A 23,633-nucleotide genomic window follows, 5' to 3' on the forward strand; every position below is an offset into this window, starting at 1 on the left:
TACCATTCCATTTTCACCCATCAAAAAAAACTCTCAGATCTGTTCAGCGCGTAACGCCGGTAGTGATGATCATGTAACCACGTGTACAGGAGCACGCGAACTTGCTGGGCGCGAGCGCGGCGGATGGCTCGTCGCCGCCGCCCGAGCGGTCCGCGCTGCTGTGAACATGCCGCCGGCGTGCTGCCCGGCCACGCGGCGGCTGCACCACCACGCCACGTCGCCACCGCGCCCTGCTCACTGTACACGCGCCGGTTTCTCTTAGTTTTAACTATTGTACAATGATTGGCATCACGTACCATGATTCTGAAAAGAACAAAATGACCTATAGGAATGTAATATTAAAAAAGGATAGTGTCTAAATATCCCATCTTGCTCACCTATGGAGAGAGCTTAAAGTTACGAAAATTATTGGTCCAAACAATATTTTTTTCTATTTAGGGAGAGGTCACTTTATTTTGGTGTTAAATTCATGATGGGCAGTTACTTTAAATGCTTTAAGATAATGCTCAATATTAGAACGGCCCTAACTGATCATGTTTTACTTGTAATGTAAGGGTTTACTCTCCATTGAATCTAAATACATGACATGAACATACATGACGTGAACATACATGACGTGAACATACATGACATGTTTCTCCTCTATATACAGCGAATAACTACATCTTGCCTTTATGATAAAGTTTATTTATTATAAAAGAAATAATTTATCGACAAATCGACATTATAATGTAGTACATTATTTGTACGACGCGTCGCACCGCAACCAATCCGTACTGCGTACCTATAATTATAATAGGTAATTATAGTTGTTGAGCGAGCGACCTTGACTCAAACAGCCACGTAATTTAATTTATAAATCCTACTTCAAATTATGACATTATATTATTACATTATTTCAAGGAATAATTTATTTTCGCTTTTATTACATGAGTAAATATATTGAGACATTAATTTTCGTTAATTATAGAAAATACATAATATACCTGCATGTAAGTTAAAATCAATTTTTAGTTATACAAATAAAAAAAATTCAACTATATATATATATATATATATATATATATATATATATATATATATATATGATCCTTTTGTGTTACTATGACACACGCTTTAAAAGAAAATATTGTTACTTCTTCTATGTATTTTGCTTTTTCTTAATATGCATTCTTTTATCTCTTTTTACTGTGTACTCTGTCTGTTTTTATTTACATGCTGCAAGTAATACAAATAAATTATATATCTACGTATCCAAATCGTTACAATATCCTTGTCTTATAATGAATATATGACAAGGGTAGCAAGTTGTCGATGCATTAATACGAGGTATAGCTCGATCGCTTCACATCTGATGTACAGTCTTGCTCGTGCGAGGGCACTGCGTCTTCTTGCCAAACTGTATTTTATAATTTCGAGTAAAACTTGAGTCGCTCGTTGCAGCGATTAGTTTTGTCAGGTTTTATTCATTCATGTGGCATTATTTAATTAGGCATCTCATTATATTATATTATATATATGTTTGTCACATTTAATAGTTTACTTTTGTAGCTGTGACTTGCTAAAGTCGAACTTTCTCGAACTATTTTGAACAATGAATAAATACTTACGAATACGAATTAATACTTTAAGTAGACAATTGTTTTTTACATTTTATTTAATAGTTGTGATGAGTCTATAGTTGTAAATACCGCGAGACAATTGTTTAGTTGTTAAGTACATTGACATGTAAGGTACTGACGTTCCCTACTGTACAGGCCGGGGGAAGTAATTTAGTACGATTTACATCAAACGGTACGACGGAGCGCTTTTTGTATGGCTATTTTGTGAATTGTAATATTATAGAGTTATTTACTACTTCTTATAATATAAATAATAATAAAAAAAGGAATTAATAGTAATTTACATGAAATTTAAAAGTTTATACATATGATAATAGGCGAACTATATAGTTTAATTTATTTATTTATTTATTATTTTTTTCTTTATCAAGAATTAGCGCGGCTGGCTTTTGGCCACAGCAAAACATCAGTTTTGTTCTTTTGAGAGCAAAACAATAAACTGAGTTGTGACAATTGTGTTATTGTGACACGCTCACGAAAAATTATGTTACCTTTTTATATGTACTTTCTATTTGTTTTATTTTTTGTATATGTATGATTTTTTTACTTTTTTTAAGTAAATGTGTACCAATATCTGATGTTATTTGTGTGCTGTAAGTGATACAAATAAATTATACAATATATCTGTGTATCTATATATATTTTTTTCTTTTTTCTATATTGTAAAATGCATTTTTACACGCTCCACCTCGCACCGTCCGGTGTAAATCGTACACACTTTAATGTGACATTATTGAAAAATCGTACCGTATTCAATAATTTTTGCAATGCTCAAAATCACAGTATTGTGTGCCATATTTAAAAAGTAATGTAATGTTTGTTGTGAGCTATTGGAGTTCCTCGAATCAATACTCGCGGTTAGTGCGTAGCTAATGTGAGCTCGACCACTTGTAAACTGTAGGTTGTAGGTTGTATGCACACTGTTGTAATATAAAGTTATCATTTATCGTATATATATATATATATATATATATATATATATATATATATATATATATATATATATAATTCACAAACATTCGTTTGGGTATGATTTAATCTATAAAATGTAAACACAAGACACTGCATTATGTATTGATCTCTCTTTTATACCTTTTTATGCTATTATATATTAAGATTTTTGTAAAACAAAGATATTATTTGTATCACAATTTTGAATTCTATCAATCTGATGCAATTCACTACTTTCAGCTCGATTGTTTTCGTAATTGTAAATTTACAGAAATAAACACGCGAAATAAAATTAATAAAAATATTTTACAAATTATTTGCGGTTTTACCGCCATATTTATTTTATATTGTTCTTACGACACCCCGTTTATTAAATCTACGAAGCCGTCGAGGCTACTGGTTCGCCAAAGATTCATATACGTACATCGATCGATATCATAAATTTTTTGGTGGTCGGATAAAATTCAATTTACTCGTTTATTATATCGAATAGAAATAAATAATGATTTAATTTGGATAATTTTCTATTTTTTTAGTACATTTTTATATAATTGAAAAAAATATTAATAACAAATCCATGTTATTTTATAAATTATATTTAGTGTGTGTATCGTTCGAACAATACAATAATGGTTGTGTGTATTTTAGTTATTCCAAATTCAAACTTTATAATAAACAAGAATTGTACTTATCTTTTTTTTTTTGTATTAATGGCGCGAAATTGTACAGTCAGTTTCATAATTTTTGGTCGGTTGGCAGCTAAATTGAATGATATGTACACGCATTATGACGTGCACAAGAAATAAAAAAATATATCTTTTATTGATATAAGAGATAAATATTATGTTGGCATTATCATCATCAGTTCACAGCTGGACGTAATCACTTCCAAGATGGCCTACTTGTACGACAAAAAAGACATCACAATATATTATATATGTGTACCAGTAAATTTATAGCGACTGGTGGAGAGTTAAATATTGACGTGAACCTAAATGTGTGTGTACATATCGACTGCATATCATTGCAAAAGAGCATAGGCGCTTTTAGAAATTTCACGTAACACAGTAACACCTTATATTATTTATTTATTAAACTGTAATACACTTGGTGTAAATGGCGGACTTAATACCATATATAACAACTCTTTATATTGTGTGACATAAGCATGAAAACTTTTAGATGAAGTTGAAACAATTATAATATACTAAAAAAAAAAAAACGTAAACTATGATATTGTACTACGACATATTTTAAAAGCGTCCAATCTTTTTTTTTTTAATAATTTTACCGACAGCGTTAGAGTAGTAATATGGATTTGCAAACAAGACGTTAGGTATGAAGGCATAACATTTTAGTCCTACAGAACTATAAACTATACTCTATAGAGGTCTATAGGCGACGGTTGCCGCTCTTCAGGCGGGCCGTCAGCTTGTTTGCCATACCAAGTATTTAAAAATAGTTACGTATAAAAATCTTTTATCAAGCTATACCAGATGTTAGCAGAATAGATCCCTGTTCATTGTCAACGTTCCAATTTATATGAACAAACAACTTGTAGTGTTTAAGTACGGCTTAGGTTAAGGTTGTCTGAGAAATAAAACTATCACGAACCATTCAATGTTTATTATTTACATCACAAACTGTTCCCGTGTCGTCCACAGCGCCGAAATATAACAAATTTGTTTACCCAATTATTTTAGTCTTGAATATTATCTGTGACATTCTTTGAAGTGTATAATAAAGAGGTTTTATACATTTACCCAATTAACCAATTAATGCGAGGGTTTTTCTGTGAAATGAGGTCAACTGGCGCACTGGCGCACACACTAAATTCCAACGAGCATATAATAAATATATGTGGTGAGATAATACTCACCAATATTTATTATATATTTATTTATTTATATCATGACGCTTGGTCACGGGACTCACTCGCAAGATCGCAGATGCGCAGGTGGCGCAGGCGCTTTGTGATTATTGGCTGCGCGTGCACTAGAGACTAGAGTGTTTTGTTAACTTGGACAATTTAAAAATGTATTTGTTTTATTGTGAAATACTTGTTTTTTTTTTTTAATTATTGATTAAATTTGTTTACAATATGAACCCTACTATCAATGCTACAACTGGTGACCCCGTGAGAACCGCACACAGCAGTAGTAGTATTATCTCGCCACATATACACTAAGCTCTGTGAAATATAAACGGGCGAGAAGGTATCGCTCCAGATAAAAATATAAACATAATATTTATAAGTAGCGAGAGGTGTTTGGGATAAAGCAAATCGGAACACATTTCATGCACGAGATGGTATCGTTCGAGATGCTTTAGTGGTTAAAGCAATTAATATTATAAGGTACTCGACAGCCGGTAAATGAATAGGCTCACAGTTGCAGTCTTTGTCGGGCTAGAATCAAACAAGGGGGCGTGTATCAATTGTTATCGATTTCCCCGAATATTATTAGGATCGAAATTGGGCGACGAACTTACTGACAACAAGACTGATAGATATATTACTTGAACATATTGTGAATATATACATATTAGCTTTTACCCGTGACTTCTTCCACGTGACCGGGATATGTTTAAGAAATTTAATATAGATTGGTAAGTAGTTAAGGCACTATACTTCTAATATTATTCGAGAATCGAACCTGTATCTATAGGAAGGTGAGGTAATGATCAAGTCGTCGATTAAAAATATTGCTATTATATTTCGGTATTGTGGATGCTTCAGTACATATTGACTACAGGTCACATTCAGTTTAAATATTTATTTATAATAAAATATGTGCATAATTATACCATAACATTAATTGGCAATGCATGGGAGGTATCATGGGCGAAACAGTATACTCTGTTATGTCCATGGGTGCTGCTCATGTCTATAGGCGACGGTTACCACTTTCCATCAGGTGGGCCGTCAGCTTGTTTGCCATTCTAAGTTGTATAAAAAAACCCATTACATATAATTTTGTATAGACATTTCAACATTTACAATAAAAAAAATATATATATAGCATTCGACAGTATTCGATATTAGACTCTCTTCAAGACAAGTGCATTGCAGACAAATCTAATAATTTAACAAAAAAAAAAGACGTATATTAATTCGATTGTATTTTTTGTTTACATGTTACTTACTAATTGTTAACTGGTTTGATGATTCCTATTTATTCGAGAAAATTTTCATAATTTCCAAAAAAAAAAGTAAATTACATTTAAAAGGACAACTTAAGTATTATTTTCGATATAGAGAGAGTAATAATAAAAATTTGCATCTGACACTTAAGATTCCCACCGCCCTGTACATACACATACACAAGTAACACACGTATGTATAGACTGTCTACGTTAACACGGCACGCCCTTCCAACTTGACTTCAATATGTGTGACCGACCATATACAGATGTGGTGCTCTGTCTGTGTTTGTGATAGAACGTCTCTAGTAGTGGTGCGACCAGAGGAGTATTTTTTTATACAACTTAAAATGGCAAACAAGCTGACGGCCCACCTGATGGAAAGTGGTAACCGTCACCTATAGACATGAGCAGTACCATGGACATAACATAGTATACTGTTTCGCCCATGATACCTCCCATGCGTTGCCATTCCTGAGGACTCAGGTGTTATTCCTCTGTACCCAGTAAATTCACGCCATATCGCACCCTTCAAATCGAAACACAGCCATGCAAACACAACTGCTTCACGGTAGAAACACGAATGGGACGGAGGTACCCAAGCAATCGACTTTTGTACAAAGTCTCCGTCTGGTGTATATATTGTTTGGTTGAAACCTTGTAAATATTTTTACTCATCCACTTTTAATTGTTTCGGTTTTGGAGAGGCGTGCCATGTTATCGTAGACAATCTATACTGATTGTGTAGTGTGTGTGGGGGGGGGGGGGGGGGGGGGGGGGGGGGGGGCTGTCTAGATCCGCCGGGGAGCCGCTGCTCAGTAGAAGTCGTCGTGGCTGGTCTGCTTGGCGGCCTGGTTCTTCACCTGGTCCTGCGACAGGTACATCTCCACGATCTGCTGCGCGCTCGTCGCTTGCTCGGGAGTTTTGTCGTCGCGCTCGCGGATGAATCTGGAAACATTCGCGTGTAGATCAATTATTGCTATATTATACATATATATATATTTAGAAACAGTTTTCCATGGCTTATAAGAGAAAATATATATATATATATATATATATATATATATATATATATATATATATATATATATATATATATAGAACAATATGGTCCTTGAATACGATCAAACGAAAAGAAAATATTTTACTTTCAATAGCTACCCGAACCTTTTTGGTTTTTTAAAAATTTTTGGTTTTTTTGGGGGTGTTTTTTTTTCAATGGACGATAAAATGGTTAAACTGGTCTGCGTTAATGGTGTATGTTGGCGGGGCACCAGTGTGGAATGATAGGTGAGGATGAAAAGGCAGGTCAGTTACTTCATTGTAATGAATATACCAGGAACCACAATGGTTTTCATGGGGAACCGCGGGGAGGTTGACCTGATAGGGAGTATTGCTGGCAATAGGACTGGTAGTCCGCATTACTAAGAGACCTCATCAATATGGCTGTGAACGTGCAGTATATACCTGGGGAAGCGCAGCGAGAGTCCCTTGTCGGGGTGCAGGCGGCCGCGCGCGGCGCGGTGCGCGGGCGACAGCGACAGGTCAGCACAGCGGACCTCCCACACGCAGGCCGCCGCCAGCCACACGTCCGGCCGGTGCGCGGCGTCGAACCTGCACACGACACCGCCGCGTACACACAGCTTGCAACTGCGGCCATATTGCTTTGCAAACACAGCTCGCCTGTTCCATTCTCAGTCGAGCCAATTTAAGAATCTAAGTTTTCTGAACTGGTTCAAGATAGACACAACCGAGTACTGGGAGTATACAACAGTACTGAGAGGAAAAGAGGGAGACTTTGTACAAAAGTCGATTTGCTTGGGTACCTTTGTCCCATTCGTGTTTCAACCGTGTTTGCATGGCTGTGTTTCGGTTTGAAGGATGGGATATGGCGTGAATTTACAGGGTACAGAGGAATAACACCCGAGTCCTCAGGAATGGCAACGCATGGGGGGTATCATGGGCGAAACAGTATACTCTGTTATGTCCATGGTACTGTTCATATCTATAGGCGACGGTTACCACTTTCCATCAGGTGGGCCGTCAGCTTGTTTGACATTCTAAGTCGTATAAAAAAAAACAGGATCGTAGGAAACAAGCGACTAGTGTAATCATATAGAACTTCTTATTATTCTTTTAGGTTTTCCTCTTTGCAGGTTTAAAACTATGTATCTGCTACTTTACATATATGTATACAGACAATTTTACATTTACAGGTACTTTCCATTAGATGGTCGATAGATTGATTGCCATTCTGAGTCTTCAAATAACACTTTAACAAAGTTTTGATAAGAATGTTTTTTTTTTTTTTGCTAGGTGAAATGGTATGGTAACCCCGCCTGCGCTAACGGGATACGCTGGCGGAGCACCAGTGAAGGGTGATAGATGAGAATGAAAACAGGCCAGTTAGCCCATCGTGGTGAATTCATCAGGAATTAACCATGATAGTTTCCAGGGAGAACCACGAGGAGATCGACCTGGTTGGGTATATTGCTAGCAATACGATTCTCAGTCTCCATTACTAACAATCCCTTTCCCCCCTGATAAGAATGTTATTAAAACACGTTGTGTAGAGGCATACATGAGCGTTCGACTTTCGAGGAAGACCCTTCCCTTTTAAGTATTTCCAATTTTTGAGATTAGTAAGGGGAGGTGGGGGGAGCATTAGCAATTGGCACCCTCTAATCTTTAGCACCGACCTGTAGTAATTCCTGGGCGCGTCGATGACATGTTCCTTGAGCGCGGTACTGAGCTTGTGCAGGTCGTCGTCGGAGAAGCCGGTGCCAATCTTGCAGAGCGACTGGTACTCCTCGGTGTCGGGGTCGTAGCAGGCCAGCAGGAAGCCGCCGAACACGCCGGCGCGCTTACCCTTCCCGTGGTAGCCGCCTATCACCACCACGTCCAGCGAGTCGCCGCAGCCTTCCAGGTAGTCCTTCTTCAGCTGCAGTTGTGAAAATAAGGAGCTAATGCTGAGCTGAACATTCAGTAGTCAGAATATGTGACGAAACATATCAAACGTCTTTCTGTCAAAAAGCTATTTAGAACAGTTTGTATAACAAAAACTAAAGTCGATATTTTAGTTTTATATTATTCCTGGTAATTTTTACCAATTTTCTCTTTGTAAGAACTTATCTCAAACTTCAATGAATATTTATTTATTTATTTAAAGGAACACCAACAGCATATTGCACTATAACATATAGGTGTAACAAACATTAAATATAATACAATATTAATACACATGCCTATTATAGGTATTCACAGCATTCACTTTAACATAGTTATACAGTGCGAGAAAATGAAGTAAATAATAAAAACAAACATGTAACCCAAGTTGTGAGCAATATCAGAAACTACGATTATGAGTGAATTCAATTAAAAAATAAAAAAAAAAAACTGAATTAGACATTTGCATATTCTACGTTTAGCAATACATTTAGTGATTTATTTATATAAATGAAAAAATTTGTCCCCATTTGTAAAAATACCACTAATAGTCTGGGAAACTTTAATCGAATTACTTGCAACACTGTAAAACGGCACACAAATATGACTAAAAAAACGGAAACAGTTTGTTCTTAAAATTGTTCGCTAAATGTTAAAGTATGACTACCTAAACTACGGCCCGTCTTAGACTTTAGATATTCCATTTTGAAGCGTTCCATTTCCAAGTAGTGGGTACCTAGCAATTATTGGGTAACACTATAGACATGTATGTCGTGTGGTCCCGGCATAGAATAGGCTACACCTTCCTTTCCCGTGGGTGTCGTAACAGGCGACTAACATAGGATGGGATGGGTAGCGTCCCTCGTAAAATATCTCCAAGCCTTATTGCGGTTGCGAATCTGCTTGCCAAGCGTGGCAACTACTGGACAATCCCCCCAAGGTGAAGACTTATATTTAGAAGTGGACAGTTAAAAGCTGATATGATGACTACAGACATGAGGAGAGATGGCGAGTGGACGCGTGGCGGTCTTCCACCGTGCGTTTTTCAAGGCACTTTCATCCACGCACAACCATTCTTTGGAATTAACTTCCAGCAGCAGTATTTCCGAACCGATACGACAACATAACCTTCAAGAAAAGAGTATATTCCTTTTTAAAAGGCCGGCAGCACACTTGCAATGCCGCTGGTGTTGTGGGTGATCATAGGCGGCGGTAGTCACTTACCATCAGGTGAGCCGCATGCTCGTTTGCCCCCTATGTTGTAAAAAAAAAATGTAGCGTTACCTTGAGCCAGTTGTGGGAGCGCCGCGCGATGTCGTACCGCGAGTTGTCGCCGGTGAGCATCTTCACCATAAGCCCCTCGCACGAGCCGCGGATGGCCTCGTCCAGGAACTGCTGCACCTCCTCCATTGTGCTGCAGTCTTTGGACGTCGCGAACTGCCACTCGCCTGGTATACAGTTGTATATTAGAAAGAGGTATAGCAGTGAAATTTTCAGAGCCGTTCCTTGTGGCAGTCTATGAGGGAGGCCTGTGTTCAGCACTGGACAGATAATGGGTAACACGATGATAAAATTAATTAAACGGGCCCAAGCTCGGTGGTTACTTGTCATGTATTTACTTAAAATAGGCGTTGTTTTGGCTTATTTAGGTCTTTTTTTAATGGATGATAATGGAATGGTATCCCCACCCGCGCTATCGGTATACACCGGCGGGGCAGCAGTGAAGGATGATAGGTGAGGATGAAGCAGGTCAGTTAGCCCATCGTGACAAATTCAACAAGAATTGTTCACCATGGTTTCCAGGGGGAACCACGTGGAGGTCGACCTAGTAGGGCATATTGCTAGCAATGGGGCTGTCAAATTCCATTGCTAACAATCCCTTTTCCCCCGGATTATTTAGGTTTGTTTTCCATTTGATCGCATCTTGGAAAGGGCACCAGGCGACTCTGGGGTGGGCACGGTCCACCCAGCCCCTCTAAATAAGCCTACACCTTCTTTATTTACTAGCGGCACGCAACAGTTACCGACCGGGCACTTGGTTGAAGTGTTCCCGCAGCAGCTGGCGGCGCGTGGCGAGGTGTTCCCGCACGAGGGACCGGCCGTTGAGGTACAGCAGGTCGAACACGAACACGCACACCTGCACCTTGATATCCTCCTCGCGGGCGTCCTTGCGCTTGCGGGTCGACAGCACCTGCTCGGACGAGGAATAGCGTTTGAAATACCTATGGAATATGATACTGAACGATTTCTGCAAACGGATCACAGTGTGCGGGAGATGACTGAAAGTTAGCGGAACTTAACAATATTATGAACCAGCGTGTCTACTGTGAAATGAAATTCCGAAATTTCAGTCTCAATTTCGTGTTTTTGTTTATACCAAAATCGGACCAATAAATGGAGTTGAGCATTTCGTTCGTCTTACATCCTATCATAAATGTGCAAAGGAACAATATTTTAACATTTTAAATATTTCCAAACACCATGTATTATGTAATTTTAACATCAAATTTGTGTTTCGTTTAGCTTCTTTTTTTATACAACTTAGAATGGCAAACAAGCTGACGGCCCACCTGATGTAAAGTAGTAACCGTCGCCTATAGACATGAGCAGTAGCATGGACATAACAAAGTATACCGTTTCGTTCATGATACCTCCCATGCGTTGCCATTCCTGAGGACTCAGGTGTTATTCCTCTGTACCCAGTAAATTCACGCCATATCCCATCCTTCAAACCGAAACACAGCCATGCAAACAACTGCTTTACGGTTGAAACACGAATGGGACAGAGGTGCCCAAGCAATCGACTTTTGTACAAAGTCTCCCTCTGGTAAATATATAGTATATACTAATACTGTGCAGAGGGAAGCGGTATACCTGGAAGGGCAGTATCTGCTTGTTGGCGACGTCGTACGCGACCGCCTCGCAGTCGAGCACGCAGCTCGTGACGCTCGGCTTCAGCAGCGACGGCAGCCGCCGCAGCACGTCCGGGTACTTGCTGCGCCACGACAGACGAGAGGACAATCAGATTCTACGCTAGTCTGTCTTTAACAGCAATATAGAACATGTATAAATTAGGAACAGCATCTCTACTCCACCTATTACAGGACTCCATTCTTGTTCTCTTTTTAATTTTTTTTTTTTTTATTTTAAATAATTAGACTAAAGAGTATAAACATGAAAGTGGTTTTATACTGTACTAAAATAAATTGATGACGGCCTAAGAACAAGGAATTACATAGAAGGAATGATAAAATAAAAGCTAAATAATATGGTTGCCTTCTTTCTTTTTATGCAAATATAATTAGTAAGAAGGGGACGAAAGATACACCATCAGTTGTTTTTAATTCTTAATTCATATCAGGCTAGTGTATAGAAAATGCTACATATGTCAATTATTTGTCAATGACAAATTTTACATTACTACATTGTATATTGGACACAGTTTATAAGTATACAATGTAGGAAGTATGCGAGCAGGTTGCATCTGAATTTGGTAGGATTATACGGCCGTATAACATTTTCTATATACTAGCCTGATATGAATTGACAATCTGATCACTTGTATGTAATTGACTGCTGTTAGGTGTGGGCACTGGGCACTGGGCACTGGGCACTGGACACTGTACTGACGTGGTGTTGTTCTCCTGGTTGCGGCTGAAGACGGCGGCGTGGTGCAGGCGCGGCGCCGCGTCGCCCGGCACGTGCAGCTGCGCGCGCTCGCCGTCGTACTTCCACTCGCATGTCAACTGCTCGCCTTCGAACCTGCTCAAACAGGAATTATTTACTAAAAACAGGGATTCTGACGCGAGCGCCATATTCAGCGTATCATTAGCCGAATATGATCAAAATTAGAATTGACACTGAATAGAGGAAGATTAGGAGAAATATGGGTTTCAATAGTTGATAATGGAAGAGGGAGACTTTGTACAAAAGTCGATTGCTTAGGTACCTCTGTCCCATCCGTGTTTCAACCGTGAAGCAGCTGTGTTTGCACGACTGTGTTTCGGTTTGAAGGGTGGGATTTAGCGTGAATTTACAGAGGAATAACACCTGAGTCCTCAGGAATGGCAACGCATGGAGGGTATCATGGGCGAAACAGTATACTCTGTTATGTCCATGGTACTGCTCATGTCTATAGGTGACGGTTACCACTTTCCATCAGGTGGGCCGTCAGCTTGTTTGCCATTCTAAGTTGTATAAAAAAAAAATATATAAAAAAAAACTCTGCTTGTGAGTTCCAATATGTAGATGGTTGTGCTAGAGAGGGATAATAGAAACAAAAATATTGGCTACAAAAAACAGGATACGCTGACGGAGCACCAGTGGAGGGTGACAGATGAGAATGAAAACAGGCCAGTTAGCCCGTCATGATGAATTCATCAGGAATTAAACATGATAGTTTCCAGGGGGAACCGCAAGGAGGTCGACCTGGTTGGGTATATTGCTAGCAATGGGGTTCTCAGTCTCCATTACTAACAATCCCTTTTCTCCCCTCTTAGTATCGTTATGTAAAAGAATTTACAAAAGAAAAAAATCAAAATGTCCTTATTTCAACATTAAACCATCAACAGCGGGCTCCCAACCCACAGTTGTTAGCACTGATATTCTGATAGTGAGAATGGAGATAGGTCAATTAGCTTATTATACCAAAACCACCAAAATTAACTGCTATTTATAAGGAATGAGTGATCGATGAGTGGAGTGAATGTTGTACGTGGTACCTGTCGAAGATCTCGTGGACGCCACGCGTGGGATGCGCCAGCATGGGCTTGAGCGGCGTGCCGGGCTCGAGGCGGCAGTGCAGCGGCAGGCTCGGCACGCCGTGCTGCAGCAGCGCCGCCACCACGCGCCCGTAGTCGGGGCACTCGCAGTACGTCGTCTTTATTATCAGCGCGTGCTCGTCCACGCGCGCCTTTTAATTCAATAAACAATAAAAAATGTTTATCCTATATAGCATATTCCATATTTGTCCATAGACAGTGAAAATCAGAGAGAGAAGTTATAATAGTACATTGCTGCAGCGGCCAGCAACTGAGGCATTGAGGGACGAACGTGCAAATGTGGGCCGAGGCGTAGCCGAGGCACACATACGTGAGTCCATCAATGCCTAGTTGTGGCCAAGGCTTGTATAGTAATTTTCTCAAACAATGCGCGGAAATCAAAGACACAATTTTACTTTTTAAGTTCAATGACGAATAACGAGCAATAATAATTTTTCACGCGCCACAATGTTCGTTCGTTTTTTTTTTTCAATAAACAGCTTTGTATTTGCAAGCCAGTGCGAAATTTAAATAAAACCTTTTATTAGTCACCTCCTTGGTAGCTATGTTTCGAAGTAAAAGGTTATTCCATTTTTAAATTACAGGACAGATATAAGTTTACATAGTAATTTATCTGGCCGCAAAACATGACAAATATGGATTTTCATACAACTTTTGCCGGCCGCTGACCACATGTATCTGACCAGGACGGCAATTTTGATTTATCTCGAAGAAGATTGTCAAAATAATGCTCATTTTTCCAAACATGTTTGAGAAAAAGTCATTTGCGTGGGTTCTTCTGACTCACATGTGTTTCAATCATAAAAAAACTATACTTGCAGAGGAAAAGGGATCGTTAGTAATGGGGTCTAACTGCTCCATTGCTTGCAATCTACTCACATATCACATCTTCTTGGAAACCATTGTAATTAATAATTGTTGAATTCGTCACAATGGGCCAACTGAGCTGCTTCATCCTCACCTATCATCCTTCACTAGTACCCCACCAGTGTATACCGACAGCGCTAGTGGGGTCACTATTTCATTTTTACACATTAGAAAAAAAAACTTAACTAAACCATAAATAAATAAAAAAAAAAACTAACTAAAACTTGGAGCATATCACAATGAGATTACAAGGTACGAAAGCATAATTTCATTTTAAAACATGTCAATGCATTATGAGTACCATGGGAGTATCCTATAATGTCCATGGTACTATTTCTGCCGATGGGTGATGGTTTCTATTTTATATGTGAGTTGTCAGCTTTTTTAACATTTTAAGGCAAATAAAAATAATGTAAATGTACCTTGAACTCTTCGGTGGAGAGTCCCTTGGAGGCGTCGAGCACGGTGACGCCCTGCGGGTGTGGTGGCGTGGTGGCCGTGGCGACGGCCAGCGCCTGCAGCACCGACTGCTCCGCCAGACCGATGCGGAGCTTGCCTTCCAGCGACCTGATCATGCCACAATGGTATTCAGCATTAAAACAGAGGGTAGTATTTAGAGATGAAAGCAATTCGGACCAGGGGGATTTGAACGTGAGGCTGGTATGTGAGCAAAACATACAGGATTGTTAGCAATGGAGTTTGACAGCCCTATTGCTAGCAATATACCTTATTAGGTTGGCCTCCACGTGGTTTCCCCTGGAAACCATCGTGAATAATTCTTGTTGAATTCGTCACGATGGGCTCTAACTGGCCTGCTTCATCCTCACCTATCATCCTTCACCGGTGCCCCGCCGGTGTATACCGATAGCGCGGGTGGGGTTACCATTCCATTATCATCCATTTAAAAATATTGGAGGAGGGAAGGAGAGCTTGGTTTATGTTCATTTTGACATGATGTTTATATAACGTGTACTTGTGAACAGTTACCTTATTAAATACTTCGCCTCACAATGTCTGCACGCAACAAACAGCGTCTGAATCTTGGCTATCTTTTTATTAACCGACGCCTGGCCTGCAACGGTGGAATTTTATACATTTCTTTAATTATTTTATTATACAAGTGTTCTCACATGAAAAAAATCAAATCCCACCAAGTGTTAACATCACTTCTTTGAATTACATCAAAAGATTTATTACTTTTTTTTTCTGTACATCATTTTAATGAATATACTTTATTTATTATAATTTTCATTAAAATAATATACAGTATTCTTATTAATATAATTATTATGTATCAAAAATAAATAATTGTTGTCAAATAACTTGAATTAATACAATTTAATTATATAATTATAGTAAGGAGTATATTGTATATAAAAAAAAACAGAACAAAGTTTAAAAACCATAAGAGAAAAACCAAAATAAAAGATGTCACAGACTGTACAAGACAAAAACAAGGTGTTAGACTGAACATGTTATGATGGGGGATAAAAAATAGATGGGGAGATGACCTGAAGGAAGTGGTAAGACCAAAGTGGCGTCAAACTACTCAAGATAGAGAGAAGTGGAAATTGTTGGAGGCGGCCTATGTCACAAGACAAATTGATCTACACTAATATTATAGAGAGGAAAGATTTGTATTTTTGTATGTTTGTAATGAATAAACTCAAAAATTACTGTCCATTTCAAAAAATCTTTCACCATTAGAAAGCTACATTCACCCTGAGTAACATAGGCTATATTTATTGCTAGAAAGGATTAGGGATCCTTACTAAAACTTTAGTAGCGTATCTCAAGGTGTAAAAAATACTATAAAATATCTTTCGTGAAATTGTAGTATTAGTAATTGAAGACTATTAAATAAATGAATATAAAAAATGTATAACATCTAATGGAACTCTGCATCGTTGTAGTGTACTGTAGTGCTGGGTAGTGTTCTGTAGTACACTGTAGTATGGCGTAGTTTACTATAATGCAGGACAGTGCAGCGTAGTTTGGTGTAGCTGAGGATAGTGCAGGGTAGCGTATCATGGAGCAGCGTAGCGTGTTGTAGCGTTGTATAATGTAGTATAGTGTAGCACGACGTAGTGTAGCGTAGCGTGGTGCGGTGTAGTGTAGCGTAACGCTGTGCAGCGTAGTGTGGTGTGGTGTTGCGTAGCGCGGTGTAGTGTAGCGTGGTGTGGCGCGGTGCAGCGTAGTGTGGTGTGGTGTTGCGTAGCGCGGTGTAGCGTGGTGTGGCGCGGTGCAGCGTAGTGTGGTGTGGTGTTGCGTAGCGCGGTGTAGTGTAGCGTGGTGGTGCGCACCGGTCATGGCGGCGACGTCCTGGAGCGCGGCGAAGACGTGGCGCGCGGCGAGCGGCGGCGGCGCGCGCAGCGTGCGCTGCGTGTGGCGCGCGGCGGCGGCGGCGGCGGCCAGGTCGCCGGCCGCGCGCGCCGCCGCGCGCACCTGCGCCAGCGACCGGCCCGTGCTCTGCCCCACCGCCTTCATCAGGTACGTCTCCGCGATGCCTGCGCGCACACGCACACCTACACGTACACGTACACACATGCACACGCACACGCACACCGCAACGCTCACTCATATATTCCATATTCATCCGGCGCGAAGGACCGCTACGATACTTTGTCTATACCCCACTGATAATAGTATAGTTGTAGAAAATTTATCAATACATTACAATATTAGTAATTATAAAATATCATGGGCACTGTTAAGTAGCGATTGGGACTATTTCGTAAATTAGCTATTCTTGTTCATCATGTTGAAAACGTTTATCAGTAATATAGCTACTAGTATGTAGTGACATCGACAAAATTCAAGTATGCACATATACACAAAATATGAGTACTCATAAATTTATTTAATTAATGAGTTACTGCAAGTGCCATATTTTAAAATTATATGTCGGAATCACTGAATTATTACACATTGTAATAAAAAAAGAAAACTAAATAAATTAACAATTATTTTGTAGAAATTTGTCTTATTGTTGAATACAAAACTACAAGTACACTTCAATTGTGTTACAAATGACAGTAACTTTGATCTGAATTGATGAATTTGATCACTGAACAACAATCAAACAATTAACAACTCAAATTTTTTTTTTATGGAAATTAGCAAACTAGCTGACGGCCCACCTGATGAAAAGTGTTAATCGTCGCATATAGGCGACGATTACCACTTTTCATCAGGTGGGCTTTCATAGTACTGCTCATGTTTATAAACATGAGCAGTACTATGGACATAACAGAGTATACTATTTCGCTCATGATACCCCCCCATGCATTGCTATTCCTGAGGACTCAGGTGTTATTCCTCTATATCCTGTAAATTCACTGCCATATCTCAAACTGAAGCATAGCCATGCAAACACAACCACTTCATGGTAGAAACACAATGGAGAGAGGTCCCTAAGCAAATAATTTTTGTACAGTCTGCCTCTGGTAAACTGTATAATTACTGTAGCCAGTAAATATTAACAACAAATTACATACCAAGTTCCAAACTATGATATGCAGGTGCCAACTGATTCAAACACATGTAGATACTTGGCAAGAGATCCTCTGGAGTCAATGCTATCACTGAACGAAAGTAGTTGCTTAGAATCTCAACCATCTTGAGCCGAGCTGATGTCCCCTCAATGGCCTCTAGTGTCTTGGCCAACGCTAGATATGGTACCGCCTGTCCCTTACTCCAGCAAGCATCGTCAATTGGATGGTATTTCGACTTGGCTGGGTTGTAATCCACTTCTGTTGAATTAAAAATTGTAATGTGTCAGTACAATGATACAAGCTAGGTTTAGTTTATTTGATCATAATCATATCAGCAGTTAAGTGTCCACTGCTGAATACAGGGGCTCCCTCATAAAGGAGGGTTTTTCCACAGACTTTTATCTTGTTGTGCGAGCCTGTTAGCAAGCAGTTGCAACGAATCCCTAACGAGATGGAACTCATCTCAATCAAAATTGGCCGTACCTACGTTGAATCAACGACTATCAAAACGTTTATTACATCTAGACAGAAAAAACCTCAAAATAGAAATAGGGATAATAACGTGTTGTTGTTATGCCACTAAACAAACATCTATACACAATAGGAGCCACACACATACATGCATACAATTCAATTACCTAAATGGTCAACAAGAAAGAAATTTTAACAATCCAACCCCTAAAGAGGTAAAATGGGGTTGCATAGGAGTTACAAGTTTATATTTATTGATTTTTGAAGAATGGGTAAACCCCAATTGGGTGAAATAGGAAATGAAAGATTTACAGGTGTTTTATGATAATTGAAATTAGAAATATAAAACTTTAGTTTTATAGTTCTGATTGAAAAATAAATATATATAAAGATATACATACACATTTCTCTGGTGAGAATGACAGGGAGAGAATTGAACATAAAAGCTACACCCTACACTAGACATATTACATTATGTAAATAATTTAACAAATTAATTGTAAAATAACTTTTAAGAAATAAATACCTGCAACTAAAATTTTGCATTTTTCATCATTAACTTTGGAAGCCTCCAGATCCTTGTCAAGGAGACCATTTTGTTTCACATCTTTTTCTTCTTTTAATTCTTCTTTATTTTTTAATACTGTACTCTTTATAACATCTGGAGAGGGACTTCTTTCCTTTTTTACAGTGGCATTACTATTTAGAAATGGAGATGTTTTACCTATGACATTTTTTGGGGATTTCTCTTCCTTAACTGCAATTTTATTTTTTTTCGGTGAAGGACTTTTATTTTCTTTCTTTTTCGCACTCTGGACCTCCTTTTTTATGTTAGCTTTCTTACTTTTGGGTGAATTGTATGTTTTTGGAGGATTATCACTCTTAAGGATTTTGATTTCTGCGCCACTATCTGCTTGTGCCTCTGACTCACTGCCTGAGCTTTCTATTCGTTGACGTTTTCCTTTATTTTTCTGAAATAATAAAATATTTTTAATAAATCAAAATATTAATACCATAGAAATCTAGTTACTTTGACAGAGTGTTTGTGCACAAAGCCTAATGAGTGTACCACATTAAATAAAAGCATGATTAGTTCAACAAACTCTCTTCCATATACCTACCGAATGGCACCAAATGAGGATTTTAAGGCTGAGTAGCGGTCACTGGCTGCAACATGCCGAGAGAAACCGATTTTTTTTATGCAACTTAGAATGGCAAATAAGCTAATGGCCCACCTGATGGAAAGTGATAACCATCATCTATAGACATGAGCAATACAATGGATATAACAAAGTATACTGTTTCGCTCATGATACACTAATGAGGACTCAGGTGTTATTCTTCTATACCCTGTAAATTCACAATTTTTGCATGCCTAATTGTGGCGAAATATGTGGACTTAATATTATTTTATCTATCTGTATATTTACCATATTTTTTGTAAATAAATATTCATCCATTCATTCATTCATGTCATATCCCACTCTTCAAATCAAAACATAGCCATACAAACATAACTGCTTCACAGTAGAAACATAAATGGGACAGAGATGCCCAAGCAAACAACTTTTATACAAAGTCTGCCTCTGGTGAAATAGTGAAATATCTTAAGGATGAAATGTTCTGAAATTCTAAAAACACTAAATACATTTAAATACCTTTCCAGAATTGGTTTGTGGTGAAGCAGATGCTGATGGTGACTCACTGCCACTGCTGTCTAACCTCGGCCTCTTTGATGATCTCTGTAAAAGACATGGTGTAATAATTGAAATAATACCACAAACTAAATTTTATCAAAAAGCCAAAACAGGAATGTTACTTTGGTTTGGCCATTTAGAGAGGATGGATGAGAGAAGAATTACGAAAGAGACTTATTCAGCAAGAACGAATAATGATAATGGTAGGCGCCGCCCTAGACAGACATATGTCGATAAAATACATGACATGCTGAAAAAGGGCCAGATTTAAAGTACTCAGCATGTTAAGTATGTATAAAAACATTTATGAATGTGGAAGAAGCAGAAGAGATTTGTTTGACTCAAAACACTTGATTATTTCTGCTTACCCTAATGGGAGGTAGGTGTGACATATATACATATATATCACTCCTTTATATATGCATCATATTTGCTCTTATGGACTATATGTCATTCATATTCCATAAGATTAACAATATAGTTTGTCTAAATAACATTAAGTAGGGTGGCAATAGCAACATTGGTACTATATCAACTTGTCATCAGGGCCAGTAACACACACATGACTCCTCTCTTTTGATATCAGAAGCATTTAAAAACCACAATAATTAATAGTAGTAAACTCTTAAAACCAAAATAAGCTACTACTATAAACAGCTACTTACTAGTAGAAAAATGAATAGGACAAAAGCACTAAAGATTTTCCCTTAAAAGTCACCCTCTGATAATGAAGAAAATAAAAGGATTAAAATATACAAATTTAAAAGTGTCTCACCTTCTCTGTTTTTGTGTTATTTGGAGAATTTTCATTGCTTGATGATTCATTATTGGTAATATCTTGATCCTGAAATATAAATCACAAATGTATATCTTACAAGCTGCATTCCCTTAGCACAGTCTAGATTTATATGTATGTATGTCATTAATATCATAATTATTTAGTCAGTTTAAAAAACAGCTCTTTATATCTCTTTATCCCTTTGACACTTTGTAATGAAATTTCATTAGATGCTGGGAATTAGATCTAAAATTACATCTGGACATTGAGAGAATACATGATATATTTACATGTATCCAAAAAAGTTAATCCTTAAAAGTCTTATTTTTTAAATCAAATTAAAAAATATATAATTTTTACCCTTTACTGTGTTTACTAATGGGGAAAAATAGTAAAAAAATCAAAACGAGATTTTTATATATTTATTTTGAAAAAACATTTGGTATCATTTTTGATACTTTAGGCATTACGGTAATCAAAATATTTAACTTTATTTAACAATGAGACAATGCAAACCCTGGTATCAAATTTGAAACTTCAGGTATTTAAGGGTTAATAGGACATATTTCTAAACCAATAATAGTACATATGTGAAATACAAATAGTGAGAATGTTAAATAAAAATGTAATACGTAAAAAATTACGTGTTTTTTCAATAGCATGATACTCACTTCATTCTTTTCCTGTTTTATTTCAACAGGTTTCTTAGGGGTGATCTTAAAAAAAGACGTAATACTTTTCTGAGACATTTTTCTAACACCAAAAGTAATTGGCGGCAAAACTAACGTTGAAACTTTGAGACTTGTATTGTTTAAGTGTAAACTTAGAATTGCTAATCTACAAGATATTAATTTTGAGAGAATACCCATCAACAATTATTTATAATCAAATTTGATCAATCGTTATTTATTAGATTTCTAAATGAATTTATATAAAATGTTTCCATTTCAACAAATGTAAACAAGTTTTAAGGATGCCTTTTTTTTTTTTTAGTACGTTTGTTCCGTTTGGAACAGGCTAAGGTCGGAGACCATGCTGCCTAGTCTTCAGAAAGATAATTTGTCTGGAATTTTATTAAGGATGCCTATAGTAAAACATAATTAATGTGACAGCAATAATGTGAAGTATCAGAGTAATAAAGAATGACTATTATCATTTATCAAAAATGCAAGTACTGTTCTTAATCTATGGTCACGGGTGATTGTTATTGTTAGTGCCACCACAGACAACATGAAAACAGACTAAGCATGACGGCTTAAAAAGCATGCCAAAACACATATTTGCATACACACACTAATACAAAAGACTTGTATACCTAAGAACAGAAAATCTTTGTTGTTAAATCATCAATTTTTTTACGATTTTACCAGATTTTACTGCTGGGTTACTTTATTGTGTACATGATAATTTTACATTTGCATTAGTACTGTGACTATTGTGGTATACAAAACTCTTTACAAATACTGGTTTGTTTTTCTTTCATTGACTTATAATAATAATAAATAATAAACTTTATTTTCCTTAAACAAAGCCAATGATACAATATAACTAATAATAATAATAAATTTATTTTTTTATACAAAGGTAGTTACATTACAGGGTTTGGTATCTCCTGTTAAGCAAAGATTGCTTGTGTTAGGAGAAACCGCTCTTTCATAACAATAATTAAATTTCATAATCATTACAATTTATTTTTCTTTTTTTAATCAGCATTAAAAATATTACTTTGTTTTACTTTTATACAATAATACTAAAAAATTTACATATCATAAAAAAGAAAAAGTGTATTTATGATAAATGTGCTTGTGTATATGTGCTTGTGCTGCGTGTGCGTGTGCGTGTGCGTGTGCGTGTGTGTGTGTGCGTGTGTGTGTGTGTGTGTGTGTGTGTGTGTGTGTGTGTGTGTGTGTGTGTGTGTGTGTGTGTGTGTGTGTGTGTGTGTGTGTGTGTGTGTGTGTGTGACCTCTCCTGACGAAGCAGCGTCCCCGTTGCTTTCTGGACACGACTGTTCCACCTGGTTCTCGATCTGGCTTAGTCCAAACTGTAGGTCTTCCTGATAGGGTTCGGACTGCTGTTGAGAGGCGGTCGATGCCAAATCTTCATAGTCTGTAAACCATAAACCAAAGTTGTTGGAAATTCATATCTATAAGAAATCATGCTACCACACAAGGCTTTACCCATGATTTAGTATAGTAGTCCAACGCCTTAAGAGGCTTCATATATAGGGTCCAATAGTACACTCGATGCCGCACAAGGCCTTACTCGAGGATTAAAGATATACTCGATGCCACACAAGGCCTTATACGAGGATTATAGATAGACTCGATGCCACACAAGGCCTTATACGAGGATTAAAGGTACACTCGATTGCTTTGGACAGAATTGACTTTTGTGACCAATCAAATTACAATTATAACACCTAAATTGCTTATCAGTATTGATGGATCGTTTATGATCTCGATTAGCGAATGAGGCATTAACTGATCTATGATTACGTATCTGGAAAGTGTTGTGGGTATTTAAGCGATTTGGTTTTGTATAGATAGATAAGAATTCCACTACGTTCTCTGGATTTAAGTTTACATTTATCGCGGCGGCACGTATCTGGGGGTCTTTCATTCCTCGAACGATTATTGCGCATAAAAGTTCGTCACTCAATCCCTTTACTATACGTAATCGCAACAAAGATCTACGAGCATAATCTGCATATGTAGGGTAGTTATTAGAGTCTTTGCACATTACATCGAAAAGTATATTTGCAATATTGACGCGCCGTGGGCACAATGATTTCAGTTCTAATTTAAAATTTGACCAAGTACGATCATTGCTAGTCCATTCGCATAGCCATGACCTGGCCTCACCCTTTAATGATAAACCTACACGAG

At 37.7% G+C, this 23,633-nt stretch overlaps 2 protein-coding genes across 2 annotated transcripts in view; one reads left to right on the forward strand and one right to left on the reverse strand.

The window, feature by feature from the left end:
- Positions 1-4,189, forward strand: part of LOC113511295 (prolow-density lipoprotein receptor-related protein 1-like) — an 87,613-nt gene extending 83,424 nt beyond the window's left edge. The window contains 1 exon segment of the mRNA XM_052899683.1: positions 90-4,189. Within this exon segment, the coding sequence (XP_052755643.1) occupies positions 90-164 (75 nt within the window). The 3' untranslated portion in view covers positions 165-4,189.
- On the reverse strand, positions 4,185-21,975 carry LOC113511296 (DNA ligase 1). Its single transcript, XM_052899678.1, has 17 exons — positions 21,833-21,975; positions 21,420-21,725; positions 20,746-20,814; positions 19,932-20,015; positions 18,800-19,244; positions 17,806-18,060; positions 16,612-16,815; positions 15,296-15,380; positions 14,731-14,875; positions 13,382-13,572; positions 12,291-12,422; positions 11,535-11,655; positions 10,689-10,851; positions 9,945-10,108; positions 8,414-8,655; positions 7,182-7,328; positions 4,185-6,662 (listed from the first exon to the last, which is right to left on the reverse strand). The coding sequence occupies exons 2-17, from the start codon at positions 21,615-21,617 to the stop codon at positions 6,530-6,532; spliced, it is 2,778 nt and encodes a 925-aa protein (XP_052755638.1). The 5' UTR covers positions 21,618-21,725; positions 21,833-21,975; the 3' UTR covers positions 4,185-6,529.
- Positions 21,976-23,633: the final 1,658 nt, after the last annotated feature.

This window comes from Galleria mellonella, unplaced genomic scaffold (assembly GCF_026898425.1).
Source record: "Galleria mellonella isolate WM207_F2 unplaced genomic scaffold, CSIRO_AGI_GalMel_v1 utg625, whole genome shotgun sequence".
Classification (NCBI taxonomy): Eukaryota; Metazoa; Arthropoda; class Insecta; order Lepidoptera; family Pyralidae; genus Galleria; species Galleria mellonella.

Excerpts from the sequence above, each read along its gene's own strand:
- LOC113511296 (XM_052899678.1), bottom strand. The coding sequence starts at position 21,617 with ATGGGTATTCTCTCAAAATTAATATCTTGTAGATTAGCAATTCTAAGT. Across the intron at positions 14,876-15,295 it reads GAGGCGAAGTATTTAATAAG|GTCGCTGGAAGGCAAGCTCC; the intron begins GTAACTGTTCAC and ends TGGCATGATCAG. Across the intron at positions 10,852-11,534 it reads AGCAGATACTGCCCTTCCAG|GTGCTGTCGACCCGCAAGCG; the intron begins GTATACCGCTTC and ends TCGTCCGAGCAG.